The sequence below is a fragment of the Mus pahari genome, chromosome 2, assembly GCF_900095145.1.
Source record: "Mus pahari chromosome 2, PAHARI_EIJ_v1.1, whole genome shotgun sequence".
NCBI lineage: Eukaryota > Metazoa > Chordata > Mammalia > Rodentia > Muridae > Mus > Mus pahari.
In genome coordinates this window covers 129214309-129231710 of record NC_034591.1, presented here as the reverse complement: position 1 = coordinate 129231710, position 17402 = coordinate 129214309, and the positions used below count along the sequence as shown (strand labels likewise).

Below are 17402 nucleotides of genomic sequence, written 5' to 3'. Positions count from 1 at the left end.
AGAAGCGGCTCCGGGCTGCACCTGTTCCGGCTTTAAAGGGCAGCGGGGTTAAATTAGGCTGTGCTAGCGGATTCTCGGAACAGATTCACGCGGGCTACTCGGTTAGGAATACTGCATCGGCCTTTATTCAAGTGCAGGGCAGGGTCCCAGTTCCCATTCCTCGCAGCAGCCTGAGGCTTCCGAGCGAGAAGTACAGCTGTCCAGGGCGGATCGCAGCGCCTGGGCCACTCGTTCCACCCGGTCCGCCGGTCGCCCCGGGGACGGGGAGCAGCCTCCCTGCAGTGCATCCAGGAAGGCCGGCAGCTGCGAGGGCAGGGAGAAGAGCGGGGCGACGCGGAACGGGGCGGGCACAGAGCCTGGGTGCAGCAGCCCGTCGAAGTAGACCCCGACGTAGCGGCCGGTCGCCCGGCCTTGCAGGAAATCGGGTAGCACGCAACTGAGCCAGGCGGCGAGGGCATCATGCGGCCCGGGCTCCACCGTCTGAAGCTGCAGCCACTGCTGACACTGCGCCACGGCCGCGGGCGAGAAGAGAAGGATTACCACGCCATCCTCCTGCAGGGTCCGGCGCCGCTGGTGGTGGAACCAGGCTAGGGCTCCGTGCGCGCTCAGCTCGCGGCGACTCCACAAGTCCACGGCCACGCGCAGTGGCATCTGGCTCAACGCAGATGCCAGTGCGCCAACCAAACGCTCGTAGTCGGCTCCGTCGGCCGAGTGGAGGAGCAAGGCGGTGCGGGCGCCAGGGGCCGCTACAGGGATAGTGGAACCTGTGAGGGTGAGCCCGGACCTGCCTTCCCTCCACCCAATTGAACCCAGCGCTACTGTTTGAGGCTGTCCCTGGGAAGCCGGGCCAGAGAAGCACTCACCTTTCCTGCGGTCCTTTTTTAGAAGGAGGAAGAAGAAAAGCGCCGCAGCCAAAAGTAGGCAGGCCAGCCACACTAGGACCCAGCGCCTGTGGATGTCTGGAATTAGACAGGGGAAAATAATGGGCTGGTTAGAAACCTTATATCTTTCACTCCACCTTACCAGAGGAGAAAAAAATGAGTCTATGTACATGAAGTGATCTGCCCCAAAGTCACATGTGTCAGAGCCCACGCACTGAAAAAGCTCCACGTGTCTGTGTGACCTGCCTCAGTTTCCATGCCTGTAAATATGGACAACAGCATCAAGTGCATTCAGATGGCAGCTGATATTGCCCCTGAAGCCTAGGGTTGCAGGCCCTTAATTTTGCTGCCTTGCATGATTGCAATAGCCCCCATCTTTCTGCTTTCAGTCCATTCACTCTATGGGGAGCCACCAAGATCTGTTTAAAATAGGTTTATTCTAGCCCTTGAGGGAGTTGGTGTTGCTGGGGACATAAAATCCTACAGCCTATTGGGCCTCCCATCTTCCCAAGACCCTCTAACCACACTGACAGCTTTGGAAACTCAAAAATGTACTCCAGTCTTAAAACTGCAGCTTGACTCCTTTCAACTAGCACAGGCTTCCCGGTGTGTCTAGGACCTTTCCCCTGAGCCCTTCATCCCACCTAGACCAGGTCCTGGCTGCGCTGGTTCACCGCACTGACCCCCCTTATGACGACTCAGTGCTTCCATAGAGCCCATAACTATTACCATAAGATCGCACTTGCAAACATTCAACAGCTCATACTGGCTCTGTCATTTTAGATTTCTGTTGGGGTGGGCAGGTTATATCTTTTTAGTGATGCTGGGATCCCTGAAAGTGTGTTTTTATCCCTGTCCCTCCCCCCACCCCACCCTTGACAGGGCACACATGCTATAGAGCTTGTGTGGAGGTCAGAGGACAACTCAAGAGAGTCCATTCATGTGGGTCCCAGGGAACTCAGGTTTTTCAGATTTGGTGGCAAATGCCTTTACCAGCTGAGCCATCTTTCTCCCTCTCTGTGGTTTTTGACTGGTTAAAGGAATGCTGCTGAGACTTTTTTGAGCCTGGCAAAGCATCACATGTTGCCTCCATACTGTGGTCCCTGTCAGTCAGCTGCTGGCACACAAAAGAAGAGCAGTTCCCCTCATACTCACACTTGTCCATGGGGCAGGCCCATAGCGATCCCAGGTTGTCATCATTCCACAGCTGTAAGACACAATCACAGGCTTGGTGTTCAACATCTAATCATTTCTGGTCAGCTAATTCAAATTCCTAGCTTCAGCGATGCATACTTCCTTGCCCAGAGCAAGGCTCCAGCGGATACCTCTGCTTTTGCTCAAACTGTGCCCAAGCTGACCTCTGTGCCAAATGGAGCCTTGCCAGATTCTTCCCCAAAGCTCTTTCTAGAACCTAGCACTGACTGAAGGTGTGTATCGTTTAACTGGGCTCTAGTCAAAATGAGCACCTGTGGGACAGGAATGATATAGCCTACCTTTTACCTACCCAGGCTCGACAGAGAGCAAGCAGACACACGCAGGCACCAGGGCAAGTTCTGTCACCAACTCACCTGCATACACTGGTGTGACTGGAAGTCTTGCAGCAACTGCTCTCCCAGGCGAGCAGCTCTCTGCCAAGGCAAAGGAGGGGGAGGGGCTGTCACCCCGGGGCAGCATATAAGGTGCTGCAGTAGAGCAGAGCTGTTTGTCAAGAGGAGCTAAGAGACTTATGAAGCCACTGAGAAGGAATGTGTGTGTGTGTGTGTACACAAGCAACTGCACATGAATGCGACACACACACACACACACACACACACACACACTGTATTTCCAGAGAGCAGTACTGGCCCTGGCAGAGAATGACAGAGTAAAGTAAGGTGTGATACAGCGACTGAGAAGGGAAGTAAGAATATGAGGCCGTGCTTGAGATGAGGCTGGAAGCATCTGGCGACGGCTCCTTGGTCCTCACCGTGGAGGCCGCGCTGGGCAGTGGTGTACAGCCACTGGGTTCCAAGGCACAGACTGATGTGTTGTTGAGGCCGGTTTTCATCTCCACTAACAGCATATCATCCTTGAAGGGCCCCAAGGAGTCTGGGAGGAGGGAGAGACCACTCTAGTAAGGCCCACTTGGGCTTTGCCTTCCTCCCATCCCCTGACCTTTACCCCCAGGAGCCAGCTCCTCCGAGGTGTCCCCCATGGCAGTGGCCCTGCCCCACTCACCGGCCCACAAGCATGCTTGCAGCTGAACCTTCTCCCAGGCGCTCACCTGCTCAGAAGGAGCCAGAGTTAGGAACGCTAGGAAAAGCAAGAGCCAGGGCCAGGAAGTCCAAGAAGGAGGCAAGAGGGAGACCATCAGGCCGGCTCTGCACTCTGGACCTGAAGTTAGGCAGAGCTGAGTTCAGGCTGCAGGATTAGGAGTCACCCATTTCTCAGACCAAGCTTTGGGGGGATGTCTGTGCGAACTGAACTTACAACCTTAAGCTCTGTCTTAAGCACTTAGAACATCTCCTCCACATCTGACACCTCAAACAGGAGCCTCTCTCCCTCACCCAGTCACCCACTGAGGATCACAGCCTCCGTTCCTTCGCCTCTTCCCATAGCGTGGGGTTGCATATTAACATGTGTCCTTAAAGCACACTGTTCGCTTTCCTTGATGAGACATAGGTTCTGTGAGGACAGGGACATTTGCCAGCTTTGTTCACGGACAGCTCAATCTCAAAGTGACTGGCACACAGTCGGTACTCAATATCTGTCTCGAAACAGTGTCATGCTGTAGCCTAGGCTGGCCTGGTACTCACAGAATAGCTCAGACCAGGTGGCCTCAAACTCAGGGGAGCCCACATATCCTCCTGCCTCAGCCTTCCAAGAGCTAGCAATGTAGGCAGGAGCCTCTGTGCCCAGTTAAATCTTGAACGAATGCTTTTGTTTTTTTAATTTTAAAATGTTCTAATTTTTATTATTAATGTGTCTGTGTATGGTGAGTGTGTTTGGGTGCACAGTGCCCAGGAACACGTGTGGGGACTGTAGCTTGGGGAGGAGAACCGGGGCAGGGCTCCACCCGCAGCCCGATGCTTTGTCCTTACCGTTCTGACCTGGATACAGAGATTGGGGTGGCCTCTCACGGACTGGAACTCTTGTGGCTCCTGTGGAAAGCAGGGAATGAGTGAGGTCCTGAAGGGAGACATTGGCGTCCCACACCCACTCTCCAACCTTTGACCTCGCTTACATTCACAGTGGCGTTCTTCTGGGGCACGGGCGGCACAAGTGGCTGGCAGGGACTCTGGTCTGGTGCCTGCCAGCAGAGCACTACCTTGCCCGGCAGACAGCAAGGCGCATCCAGCTGCCATACCCCTGGGGACGGTACCCGCAGCCTGGCTATGTGCCAGAGGTTCCTGTGTGCACCGGGATCTGCAGTGAAGGGCCAGGGTCACTAATCATCCACCTTCTCATACCCCCTGCCTTAGGAGATTAGCTCACCTTCCTGGAAGGGGCAGAATTTGATCCTCTCAGAGTCTGTCTCCAGCGACCACACCTGGGAATGAAAAGAGAGGGCCTACTTGGTCAACCTGACCGGGCCAGCCATCATGAGTGCGAGTCAGACCCTCTGCTGGGTACAGGACGTGTTCACTGAGGCAGGTCTCATAAGCACTCACCAGGCTTCTTACTCTTACAGGGTTCTGCAGAAGGGAATATGGATTCTCTCTGCAAACACTGAAATGCACATCTTCTCTCAACTTCTGGGGGGCTGTTTTTAGTTGTTGTTTTTGTTTTGTTTGTTTGTTTTTGAGACAGAGTCTCACCATATAGCCCTGTCTGGTTGGAACTCACAGAGATTCACCTCCTGGATGCTGGGATTAAAAGCATGCACCAAAGCCAAAGCTGGGCGTGGTGGTGCATGCCTTTAATCCCAGCACTCGGGAGGCAGAGGCAGGCGGATTTCTGAGTTCGAGGCCAGCCTGCTCTACAGAGTGAGTTCCAGGACAGCCAGGGCTACACAGAGAAACCCTGTCTTGAAAAAAACAAAACAAACAAACAAACAAAAAGCATGCACCATGACACCTGGCTTTTCACTCAACTGTCAATGAGTGCCTACTATGTGTGTTATGAGTGCCTACTATGTGTGTTAGTAGTATGGGAGTCTTAGGTTATTAATTTTGATTCATTTCAGAAACATTTTGTGACTATCTACTATGTATCAAATACTGTGCTGGATTTTTTTTTAGAGTACTTACTATGTGCTTAGACCTATGCCATGAGAAAATATATTAATTTGTTCATCAAATGTTTGAGAGTAGTGGGCATGGGACATGGTGATACAGAGAGCTGAATCTCAGCAGACAGTTCCTGAACATGTGCCATGCATCTCACCACTGTTTGGCACTGGGGATTTGTTCATTCATCTGTGCAGTCAACAATTCACACCCATTGTGTGCCAGGCTCTGTCCAGGGCTCTGGCTAAGCAACCACTGTATACCAGGCTCTCTGTTCAGGGCTCTGGCTGAGCACCACTGTATACCAGGCTCTGTCTAGGGCCCTGGCTAAGTACCCACTGTATACCAGGCTCTGTCCAGGGCTCTGGCTAAGCACCCTCTGTATACCAGGCTCTGTCCAGGGCTCTGGCTAAGCACCCACTGTATACCAGGCTCTGTCCAGGACTCTGGCTAAGCACCCACTGTATACTAGGCTGTCTAGGGCTCTGGCTAAGTTACTATATTTGAAAGAGATATGATTTGCTTTCCTTCAAAGAAGTCACAAGCTCAGTAAGGATGAAATATGTAAATGTTAGTCAGTTACCCACTTCCAAGTATTCACGGAGCATCTTATATACACAAAAAGAAATTAGACAGAGGCCAAAGGTTAGAGGCAGTGGCATGTGGAGAAGAAAAGCCAGAAAGACGGGGGCGAGGGGGATTCAGAACAAGGAAAGGCCAGGATACTGGAGAAGCTTTGGTCACAAGGTGATGTGAGCTAGGGAGATTTGATACATGGAAGAGGTGATGGGAACCAGCTGAGGAAAGGTGGGGTGGGCAGGGCCTGGAAAGCAGCTGGGCGGGGTATAGCAAGCCTCTCACAGACCAGGGCTTAGGAGACAGGAAGGCACTGGGAAGGGAGGGAGGAGGTGGAGGTTATTGACAGCCCAAAGGAGGGATTAGAGAGGCCCAAAAGGAACTGAAAATGGAGAGAAGAGACAGAATGAGGGGTTCTAATGCCAGAGGTCAAGTGATAAGGACTGGATGACTAATTCAATGTGCAATCAGAGGGAGAGGCAGCTGCCAGCGTATTAAATCTAGATGTGGCACCCGTCTTTACAACAGCCCTGTAATGGTACGGTTTATCCAGACTATAGATAAGGACTAGGCTCAGAGAGCAGAGTCTTGTCCAAGGTCATCCAGCTAGTACATGGCAAGAAGGATGAAGCTCCTCTAAGTATATAGCATGTGTCCTACCCTCCCCAGGAACACAACGAGGGAAGAGAGGAGCAGAAATGACAAGGGAGAAATGACATCTGGGTGGGCCACGAGCCATAGGGAACAGTCCTGTGGATGGAGCACCAGGAGCAGGATTCCGGACACATAACAAGCAGAAGGCGTAGGACAGCAAGAACAGTGAGACAGACAGCCACCTGGAGGGGCCATGCTCTCTACCTCAGAGTATGGAGGACAGTGGGCCCAGAGGACTGGAGGCCACCCCCACCCCACCTCCGTGCCTCCCTAGCCCATCTCCCATGTACACTTGAATTCTGCTCTTACCTGAATGCAGAGGCAGGGAACCAGGTCTGTGTGGTTTAAAGTGATGTTCTGCGGCCCAGTCTGTGGGATGAGCAGACAGAAGGGGGTGAAGAGAAGCTAAGAAAGAGGAAGTGGGGAGGCCCAAAGTCCAAGGACAGACAGACCCTTCCTCCTGCTAAGGTCCTCTGCCCTGGGTGTGTCCCCTTTGACAGTTTGCCTACATCCTTAGCATGGGCATCAGCACAGGGAAAACATGGACCTAGAGGAGAAGCCTCACCAGGTTTTTGTACCACAAGGATTTGAGAGCACCCGGGACCAGACTCAGGTACAGTAAGAAGCCGAAGTCCTGCTCCTCAGAGACGTCCAGTGTCAGAAGGACGTTGTCACCATTTGTAGACACATTGAGCCAGGGCAGGACTAGTGGGAAAAGCAAAGAGAGACGGGGAAGTTCAGACTCCCTTCACCCGCTCTGCATAGCTAAGCCTGGGCAATACTCACGAACTGCCCCATTTGAGATCCCATCAAACCCTTGGGAGGGTTTGGACTAGGAAGCCCTTGGAGAACAGACTGTACCCCCATCGCAGTCTGGGCTTTGTCCCCAGACACATGCCCAGAGCCAAGCCCATAGAGGCTCCAGCTTGCATCTTGGGGACATCTCCTCTTCTGCAGCCAGTAGAACCCTGCTACCCCCTTAATGCAATCACGGTCCCTAGACTCTGCTTATGCCCCCAGTATAAGCTAGTCTTTACAACAGCTTGCACGACCTTAACCAGGCTAGCTTCTGAGACCTCTCAAACCTAATATGTTAGTACCTCTTCGCTGCAAACACGTGAGATGCCTTCACATTCCTTAAGCACACTTGGCCTTGCTCCTGCCCTAGGGCCTTTGCACAGGCTGTTCTCTCCCTATGGAACTCTGTCTCTCAAACACAGGGCTCTTTCTTCATATCCTTCACTACAGTGAGGCTGTCTCACTACTGGAACTCCCACCCTTCCCATCCCTCTCTTGAATTTTCTCCATAACTCATCACCACCTAATATACTGTATATTCTCCTGGGGAGTATACCATATATATCCCCAGGAGTTTACTAGATCTTCCCTCAACCCTTCTCTAATCCCAACTCACATTTCCATAAAGATGGGAAGTTCTATCAGGTTTGCTTATCAATTTACTTCTAGTCTATAACTATGTCTGGTATGGAGTAATTACCCAGTAAATCGTTGTTGACTAAGGAAGGCAAGCACCACTGAGTGACAAGGTGAGATGCTTGGTGTGTGTTTTCAGAGCTCTGGTGTTCAGTGCCAAAGAGGAATGCCAAAAAAGAAAATGGAGTTGAAGAGAAGAAAGGGGACTATTTAATAGCTTATAACCTTTCGCACAATTTATACCTTCACCTTGTGCTAGCTGTAGAAGTCATTAAACACTAACATAACTGAGCCAGATGTGGCAAAGCCCGCCTGCAACCCTGGCTGCTTGGGAAGCTGAGGCAAGAAGATTGCAAGTTCAAGCCCAGCATGGACAACATAGCAAGAGCCTGACAAAACCAAAATAGCAAAACAAGGCGAAAACAACCCTAACCACACAATCACCTCACGGAACGAGACATTAAAGCCAGAGCACTCTGCTGGACACGACGGTGCCCATTCAATCTCAACCCTTGGAAGGCAGAGGGAGGTAGGTGGGTCTGTGTGAGGATAAGACCAACCTGGTCTTTATAGTGCCAGAGCTAAGCAGTGAGACCCTGTCTCAAAAAAAAAAAAAAAAAAAATCGGGGCTGGTGAGATAGCTCAGTGGGTAAGAGCACCCGACTGCTCTTCCGAAGGTCCGGAGTTCAAATCCCAGCAACCACATGGTGGCTCGTAACCATCCGTAACAAGATCTGACACCCTCTTCTGGAGTGTCTGAAGACAGCTACAGTGTACTTACATATAATAAATAAATAAATAAAAATCATTGTACTTATAACTTATTTAATATATGCTATATATGCATGAGAAATTTTCTTTAAAAGAAAACGCAAAACAAAAGTAACATCAAAATATTTTCTTTTTTGGTCCTTGTTTCAGGTTTAATAGTATATCCACTCTGGTCTATCAGGAAAGGCACCAGAATCTTAACAGTGCTTTCGGCCACTAGATGGTCCTGGAATTGATGAGCATATATATACTATACTTCCGGTACCTGGCATAGATGAAGTAATTCTGCAGTTCATGTGGAATGATCGAATGAATGAATGAATGAATAATAGAACATGTCCTGTGACTTTTGGAACCTGGCATCTCTGAGGCTGATGTCAACCCCAAGCATCCAGTTGTGTAAATTCCAGATCCTGCTCCTCCCCCCACCCAGCCCATAGTCCCTAGCCCCTACCCCAGCAGCTCTGGATGCTGTCCCGGACTTCAAGACCCCTGCAGTCTGGGGAGAGATCACAGAAAAACCTCCAGTGGGGATGGGGACCAAGGAAAAAAAGGGAAACATTGCAAACCATGGGGAGAGGCTGAGAGGGGCTGCCTGTCCCCTGAAGACCACCCACGCTTACACAGGGCACAGAGCACCTATCCCAGGGGCTAGAAGCACACAAAATTGACTGAGGAGGGTGTCAGCTCAGAACCCTGCCTGAAAATGATGGGACCAGAAAGATGTGGAGTGGCCAAAGGGACCACAGACTGGGGAAGCAGGACTTTGGGGTGACTCACCAGGCAGCTGCTGTGTGAGGTTGAGCTCTTTCTGGTACCTGGGCTTCGTGTAGGACCAGATTTGTACCTCAGCCCCAAGACCAGCCTGGAAACAGTCAAACACCGCAGAGCCCTAGGAGGAGAGGGTGCTGGATGGCTGGAGGTGGAGGGCTCAGAATCCAGGCCAAGACCTTGGGCTCATGTGAGTAGGCTACTCTGCCTACCCACTGGCCCCATTTCCAGCCAATGACTGCATCTATACTATCTAGCTTGAAATCTATCACTGTAGTCTCTTTCTTTTGAACAGGTCCCCAGTTCTAAAGCACGTATCTCCTAGAGATACTGGCAGGCCTGGGACTGACCAGGCTATCAGAGTTGCTGCCTACACCTGCTGTCGTAGACCACTTGACCAGAGGGAAGCTGATTAGATACCCCAGCGCAAGCGTGGAGCAGCCCCCGCAGGCACACATCAGTGGTGCTCATGGCTGCTCTATGACATAAACTAGGCAGGTTAAAAAAAAAAAAGTGTGTGTGTGTGTGTGTGTGTGTGTGTGTGTTTGTTGCTGGGTATCAAACCTAAGGCCTGGAGCATGTTAGCCAAGAACTCTACCACTGTGCTACATTCCCAGGTGTTTGTTCTTATTTTATTGTCATCAAAAGGGCATTTCATGAAGGAAGTTATAAATAGTCAGTAAGCACGTGTGATGATTTGTATATGCTCGGCCCATGGAGTGGCACTATTAGAAGGTGTGGCCCTGTTGGAGTAGGTGTGGCCTCATTGGAGTGGCTGTGTCACTGTGAGTGTGGGCTTTAAGAAACTCGTCCTAGCTGCCTGGAAGTCAGTCTCCTCATAGCAGCCTTCAGATGAAGATGTAGAACTCTCAGCTCCTCCTGCACCACGCCTGCCTGGATGCTGCCATGTTCCCGCCTTGATGATAATCGACTGAACCTCTGAACCTATAAACCAGCCCCAATTAAATGTTGTCCTTATAAGACCTGCCTTGGTCATGGTGTCTGTTCACAGCAGTAAAACCCTAACTAAGACAGCATGTAAAAAGTGTCTGTCAGTCACCAGGGGTATACAAATTAAAGCTATAATAAACACCAAATATAGTGGTACAGACCTGTGGTATTAGCATTCGGGAGAGTGAGACAGGACAACCTAGCAAGATTACCTAGGCCACCCAGCAAAATCCTGTCTAATAAAAACAATTAGTTGGGCAGCAAACTGTTGCTTAGCATATGAACCTGTGGTTCATCCCCAGCGTGCCCCTCCCCCACACGCACACACACAAACCAACAACAAAAACACGCACTGGGCTGCCTAGGTGCTTAGCAGGTAAAGTGTTTGTCACCAAGCCTGGCAGCCTGAGTTCAATCACAGGGACCCTTATGGTAAAAAGGGGAAAACTGACTCTGTAACTTGTCCTCTGCCCTCTATATGAACCCCTTAGTATACATGACTATACATACACGCACACACACACACACACTAAATAAATAAATAAATGTAATTTAGAAATATAAATACCACCGCCACACACATGCACACACAAATCTCCAGGTATAAACCGTGACATATATGGCAGAATGGCTAAAATTTTACATTGTAAATGCCAAGTGTTGGCAGAGATGGAAGTACCTGGAAGCCTCATGTTCCGCCGGTGAGAATATGAAATAAGACTGTCCCAGAGAACTGCTTAGTGATTTCTCACCCAGTCACACGTGAGTCAGGAGTGTCCTTACCCTCATTTTATAGACAGAAAAAACCACCACAAGAAAAGACAAGAGGCTTCACTGCTCAGATCAGACCGAGACTTAAAGAAACAATGTTTAGGGAATCTGGGATTCCGGAGGTGGCTCTTCTCCTCAGGAGGAGCCCTTCACATACCACAGACTGCCCAGGCTGCACCAGGTCAGCAGGCACCTGGACCTCCAGCAGGGCACAGCGGGTGATGGGGTAGGCCTGGAAGGAGAGCACCACTTGGGCCTGGAGAGAGGCTGAGAGCAACAAGCAGGGGTTAGGCAGGCCATGGGCCACGGGAAAGACCCTGACTAGAAGCAGTAGTCGGGCCAGCTGGCTCCTCACCGTTCCTAGACTCCTGGAGTTCTGAGTCAGACTTTCCAGCTTCTTCAGGCTCTTCCCAGTGCCCTGCAAGAAGCAGAGATGAGAGCAAAGCCCAAGTCGGGCATCTGTTCTGGGCTGGTTCAGGCTTAGATTCCCTTGCAGAGATGCCATGGTGCATAGGCAGGGGACTGGGAAAGAGCAGGCTGGCCTGGGGGTACCTGGACCAGTATCTTAGACATTGCAGATGTCCCCAGAGTCTGCAATCCTCATGCCTTCCCCAGGCAGGCTCATGTGTGCACTCAGCCACGGGCGGGCTTCCTCACTTACCATGCACAGCCAAGTGCACAACCACACGGACACAGAGGGTGCAATCTGTCTCCTGGGGACACCTCAGAACCAGCTCCGACTGCAGGCCGGTAGGCGCTAGCACGGGGCCTGGGGCAGACTCGAGGCTTCCAGGCAGGCAGAGCACGTCACCATCTGGGTGTGAAGGGGTGGGGTGGGAGCTGAAGCTGGTTTGGTTTGCGATACCTGCAGAGGGCGGGGGAGCTCGATCTCCCAGGCTGAGCGCCCGCAGTTGCTTCCCTTCAGCTCGCCTGGAAGTCATTCTTTTCAAATAGCAATACTTACCCCAGAGGTGGCAGGAGAGGCCCTGGGAAGGAAGGAAAAGACAATCCACACCCTTAAATTCGAGCGCCTTTCCTTGCTTGACAGCCCCTTAACCCCTGCCAATCTCCTTCCCGCGCTCCCCGTCCTAAGCCCTTCCCTAAAGACAAGACTAACTCTTGTCCCCTTTCCATCTTCTCTTCCCCCATCAGCACCAGACAGACCAGACAGGGCAGTTCTGATAGAGGCAGTGACAGGAGCCACACTCGGGCTGTGATGAGGCAGAGACTGAACCCTGAGCCTTTCCCAGCCTCCCATAGTCCCAGACTCACTAGAGAGCAGCGTGCAGTGTCCCGAGGCTCCATCAGTCTCTCCAGAGAGACGACCACGGGGTTTCGGCCCAGTGCCAAGGACAGCAGGAACCAGGACACAGGCATCTTCCAGGTGCCGGACGGCACCCAGGCCTGAGGTCCCGTCCTGCCCCCCCGAGGGGGGGCAGACCCCTCGTCCCTGCTGACAATCAGCCCCGTGTCCCTGGGAGAGAGCAAGGGCTAGAATTCCTCTCCAGCCATGCTTTCCCACTCCAGTGAGCCTGGACTCCAGGCCCAGTTTCAGCTGGAGTGCTTTCGATTTGGCTCCCAGCAGGCAGTGGCTGTTCCCGCCCCGCCCTGTCCCGTCCCTCCCACCAACTCCAGGCTTAGGAGCCAGCAGCTTTGAACCTGGGTGGTGGCCTCTCCTCCTCCTCCTCCTCCTTCTTGTCTGGCACCTGGCTGGGAGGAGCCCTGGGAAGGCAGCACAGCTGGAGTCACTACTGTGTAAAGGAACTCTTTCCCTGGATCTCACCAAAAACAAAGTTTCTGATGATCCGATGGGAAAGACCCCAGGCTTGTGGCATGCTGGGTGTTTCCACTTCCTGTATGATCCTGGGATCCTAAGGTCCCCTGGGTCTCCTCTTACTATGCACAGGTTCTTCCCTGGGTCTCAGTGACAGTGACCCTCGTGAAACAGGAGCTCTGAAGACAGTGGACTGCTGCCAAAGGGCACCAGAAAGTGGGCTCCCCACTGCCTGCCTGGCTCAGGTTCAGGGGAGACGGAGGGGCAGTCAGGCCCCGGAGACCCCGCACTGGGCCCAGTTCTGTCGAGCTGTTGCTGGCACTGGAGGAGTGGGATGGCCATGCTGGCTAGCTGAGAGCTTCCAGTCCTCCTTTGCTCTTGGAAGAATCATAGCGAAGAGAGGATCCAGGAGGCACTGGGTCCCCCTTGCCTTCCACAAGCAATGCTTGTGGGAATGAGGCCACAGTATGAATGAAAGGACTTGGGCTGGTGAGCTGTTGTAGAACAAGCTTAGGGCAGGCTTCCTGACAGGCCCAGCCCAGGCACACAAGAGCAGCACACTGTTCCTTAATGTGTCTACTACATTTACTTTTATTTGTCTTTCTGAACGACAGAAAACACTCTCTCTCTCTCTCTCTCTCTCTCTCTCTCTCTCTCTCTCTCTCTCTCTCTCTCTCTCTCTCCAATTGGGTGATATAGGCTTCTAATCCCAGCACTCCTGAGACAGAGGCAGGTAGATCCTCTTCGTTCCAGGCCATCAAGGGCTACACAGTGGGGTTCAGTCTCAAACAAGCAAACAAACAGACAAACCTCTGGATGGGGCCTCCCTCTGGGAAAGGTGAGGGACTCCTGGCTGACCCGGCTTTCTCTCAACTCTGCCGAGCAGAACCCCTTTCAAGACCTTGACACATAGGCCCTGCTTTCCAATCCTGGCCTAGCCCTCCAGCCTGAACTGGAGTACTCCATGCAGATGGTTGTCTTTTTTGCAATTTTGAGAAGAAATGGAAAAAAAATCGTCCCTCCTTCTCAGAAAGGGCTGAGGACCTATCAGGAAAGCCCAAGTTCCTCTCAGGGACTCTAGGAGGGAGCAAATGTGAGGGAGGTTGGTCACGTGTGGGACTTAGGGTGAGTCTTAAGGTTTGGGGGACAAGAAGCACCCCCAAAGAGTACATGTGTGAGGCCTCATTCTGGAGTTCCTGCTGAGGCTACAGACAACTGAAACCGCAGGGACTATTGGTTGAGCCTCGGTAGTCATCTTTGGCGGCCTCGAGTTCCAGCAGGTGACACAGCTCCAGACGGTTTTTCAAGCACTGCTTAGCCCCAAGGTGACTCCAGCTGGAGGCTAGGGTGGCAGGCTGAGCATCCAGCGCTCTCAGCAGGCGCGGCAGGTCACGAAGCAGGCGGTAGCGTGGCAGAGCACGCAGCGGCCCGGGGATGTCACCTTTGGCGCAGAGGCGACTGAAGTAGGCGAGCAGCAGCGGGCATGGAGCAGCGCACAGCAGGGGGCGAAGGGACGCAGCCTGCGGGTCACCGCTGCAGGCGGTGCTGGAACCCGCACAGTTCCACAGGAGCAGCACCGTGCCCTGCTCCCGTGCCACGCGCTCCCGCGCTGCCCAGAGCCACGGCATTGGTCCAATGCGTGCTACGTGTGTCCCTTCCCAGAGATCCACGATCACGTCGCGTCCACCGCCCAGCGCGGTCCGCAGCAGTTCGGCCAAAGCTCCCACCAGGCGTCGCTGTGCCTCTGAGTCCGCTGAGTGTAGGAGTAAAACTGGCCTTGTTCGACCGGAGCCTAGGGACCCGAGCAACAGTTGAGTAGGGTAAGGGGCGTCTGGGGGAGTGAGGGAGGGTAGTGAGTCAGCATAGCCCTCACCTTGGGGCCTCTGGCCTACATTCTAGGGTGTCTTGCATGCACAATGTGTCCTGTATTCGTTCTGGGGAGTCAGTCCCCCAAACTGCTAAGGAAACTGTGAAGGTTTTAATGCACAGCAGGCTGGAGAGTAAACAACTCCCTCATCCCCAACACCGCCTTTTGCAGCCGGGTGGGTGGTGGTGGTACACAGACAAACTGCACCCACAGTCCTTTGCCCTGCCTTAACCATTCCTTCCCACTAGGGGGCCTAAGAGTAGCCTAAGTCCTCTGCTTTGGCCCTCTCTTGGGCCAAAAAGTGCTGGGACCATCTGAATCTTCCGCGACCAAAGGTGATTTTACCTGGCAGTAGGCGCCGGTAGAGGAGGACCAGAAGTACACCCAGTAGAGCGGTGAGAGCCAGCAGTGCCAGGATTAAGAGCCCGAGGTGTCTATGGGAGACTGAATCAAGCAGGTGAAGGAGAGCCATCTCTCCCGTGCCCGTGCGCCCTCCCTCCTCACACCCAAGAACTCACCATCAGGACACAAGAGGTGCTTCCAGGCAAACTGGACATCAGATCTCCACACCTGAGGACACAGGGCCCCCATTCATGTGAGCTAGCATACCCTCTCCTCCCAGGGAAGGGGTCCCCGCCTGCTTGGGAATTCCTGCAGCTCTAGTTTTGTGTCTTGTACAAATGCCAGTGAAACCACAGGTGCTCCCACAGCTGGCCTGGGCTGGAGAGCTCAGACCAGCTGAAATAGTCAGCCACCAGTGAGTGCTAGGCCTTGTCACCACACCTCACTGTGGACATGCAATGCCAGGTTTCTCTCTCTTTCTCTCTCTCTCTCTCTCTCTTTATGGCAAGGCAAAATATGTGTTTTATTTGTTTGTTTTAGCATATAACTAGTGATGGCTAATTCCAGTTTAAAACACTTGGGCAAACCAAACACTTTAATGGACTCTGTGCTAGGGGGTCTGTGAGGGGTAAGGATAGGATTTCTTACCAGGATGCAATTCTCCTGCTTCAAGAAGGGAATGATGAGGTCTAGAGTCACTGGGACTGAGCCCTGGGTCTGTGGGGACAAAGAGTAGAACGGTTGTCCCCATACATGCAAATCTGATAGCGTCTCACCCACCTCCAGCCCACCTAGTTAAAGGGCCCAGTGACACCTTCAGAAAACTTCCCCAGCCACCCCAACTACCGCTGACTTTCCTCAGATAGTAGCTGCTGTGGCTGAGCTCACACACACACACACACACACTGCCACCGTGAGGAAGGAGGGAGACACAGCCATTGTCTGTATCCTGTGGCATGTGTGCATCTCTTCACCCACTACACAGCTGAAGAGGCATCTTGTCCACTGGGAAGAATAATCTGTGGAGGCTGCAGGCTGGGCAGAGGTTTGACCATTGCTTTTCTAGTTCTAGGTTTGTGTCCTTTCTGTGGACTTGGATGATATCTCCTCCCTCCCCAGCCTCAGATTCTTTACTTGCAGATGGAGGGGGGGCAATAATCTTTAGTGGGTTACTGTGAGCATCAAATGGAAATATGTATATGGATACTTTAATAAACTGATATATAATTGTTATATATATATATAATTATAACATATATAGATATACACACATATATATTAAGCTGAGATATATGTATGTTTTTATATACAAGGCTAAGAGGAGGCTGAAGCCTGTTCTGCATGTTCTTCTTATACCTCCTAGTGCATAATGCAGAGTGAGCAGAGTAGGCGACCGGGAAATGTGTATTGAACCGGAGAGATCTGATTGCTGCCTGTCCGCAGATAAGCTGTGGCTCTACTCCATTTTCCGTAAGTTAATTACAAGACTGACCAGCCAACCCCACCCTTCAGGAGCACTTCCTACCTCTGCTCTGCACCCCTTACATGCTTGAGTCCGGTCTCAAGCTGGTAGATACTCAGATCATATGGGTTTGCTACCCTCTGTCTGTTTGGGAGCCCACAGAGCTCAAAGCAATAGTCTAGCTGCAAGGGAGTCTTTGAGAGAGAACTGTATGTAGAGAGCACTGCGTGTTTGGCCAGCTTATCACTGTGGGTTTGTGAGTAAATCTGATTGTGGTTTTAAAATCAGATATACAGAACAAAATCATCTAGTCAAGCTATTCTTAGCCCACACGATGGAGCAGCACAAGTGCAGTACTGTACAGTGAGTCCTTCAGCTTCTAGAGGTCTCTAGAGAGTCAGTGAACTTCTATACTAGTGTGTGGGAGAGGCATGAGACCTGGGGGTAGGACAACTGGGGTGAGGGGTAGCATCAATATACAATGTGGGGCTGAGGAAATGACTTGGTGGTGCATTGTCTATGCAAACATGAGCACTTGAATTTAAACCCTATGCATCCAGTGTTTTTTTGTTTTTTGTTTTTTGTTTTTTTGTTTTTTAAGAACCTGGTGGTAGTGGTGGTACACCTTTAATCCCAGCACTTGGGATGCAGAGGCAGGCAGATCTCTGAGTCTACAGACTGAGTTCCAGGACACCCAGGGCTACACAGAGAAGCCCTGCCTGGGGGTGCAGGGAAGTCAAGCACAGCTATATATTCATGCAACCTCAGCACTGGGGGTCAGAGACCGGTGAATCCCGGGACTTCACTGGACTGCCATCGTAGCTGAAAATAGCAAGCTCCAAGTTCAGTGAGAGACCTGGTCTCAAAGGAAGAAGGTAGAGAGATGAATAGAAGACCTCTGGCCTCTGTATTTACACCCACAGATTTGCACACCTACACA

General features: G+C 52.0%; 2 protein-coding genes across 10 annotated transcripts in view; both read right to left on the bottom strand.

The window, feature by feature from the left end:
• Positions 1-117: 117 nt before the first annotated feature.
• On the bottom strand, positions 118-12479 carry Il17rc (interleukin 17 receptor C). 2 transcript variants are annotated; one of them, XM_029535668.1, is made up of 18 exons: positions 12290-12479; positions 11982-12003; positions 11679-11831; positions 11373-11435; positions 11175-11284; positions 9305-9416; positions 8979-9023; positions 6885-7024; positions 6629-6688; positions 4356-4410; positions 4105-4286; positions 3962-4021; positions 3099-3144; positions 2848-2969; positions 2450-2509; positions 2037-2088; positions 864-959; positions 118-746 (listed from the first exon to the last, which is right to left on the bottom strand). In XM_029535668.1, exons 1-18 carry the CDS (start codon positions 12392-12394, stop codon positions 124-126), a joined length of 2106 nt encoding a protein of 701 aa, XP_029391528.1. In that variant the 5' UTR covers positions 12395-12479; the 3' UTR covers positions 118-123. The 2 variants fall into 2 exon arrangements, with proteins under 2 accessions (XP_029391528.1, XP_029391529.1); XM_029535669.1 differs by lacking the exon at positions 8979-9023.
• A 1203-nt stretch (positions 12480-13682) lies between these two features.
• Positions 13683-17402, bottom strand: part of Il17re (interleukin 17 receptor E) — a 12370-nt gene continuing 8650 nt past the window's right edge. For 3 of the 8 annotated variants that reach the window (XM_021190988.2, XM_029535326.1, XM_029535327.1), the window contains 4 exons: positions 15649-15717; positions 15177-15228; positions 15004-15102; positions 13997-14583 (listed from right to left, as the gene is read on the bottom strand). In XM_021190988.2, the coding sequence (XP_021046647.1) occupies positions 13997-14583; positions 15004-15102; positions 15177-15228; positions 15649-15717 (807 nt within the window). Of the gene's footprint in view, positions 14623-15003; positions 15103-15176; positions 15229-15648; positions 15718-17402 lie in introns of all 8 variants that reach the window. The other 5 variants (XM_021190985.1, XM_021190986.2, XM_021190987.1 and 2 more) reach the window with 5 other exon arrangements.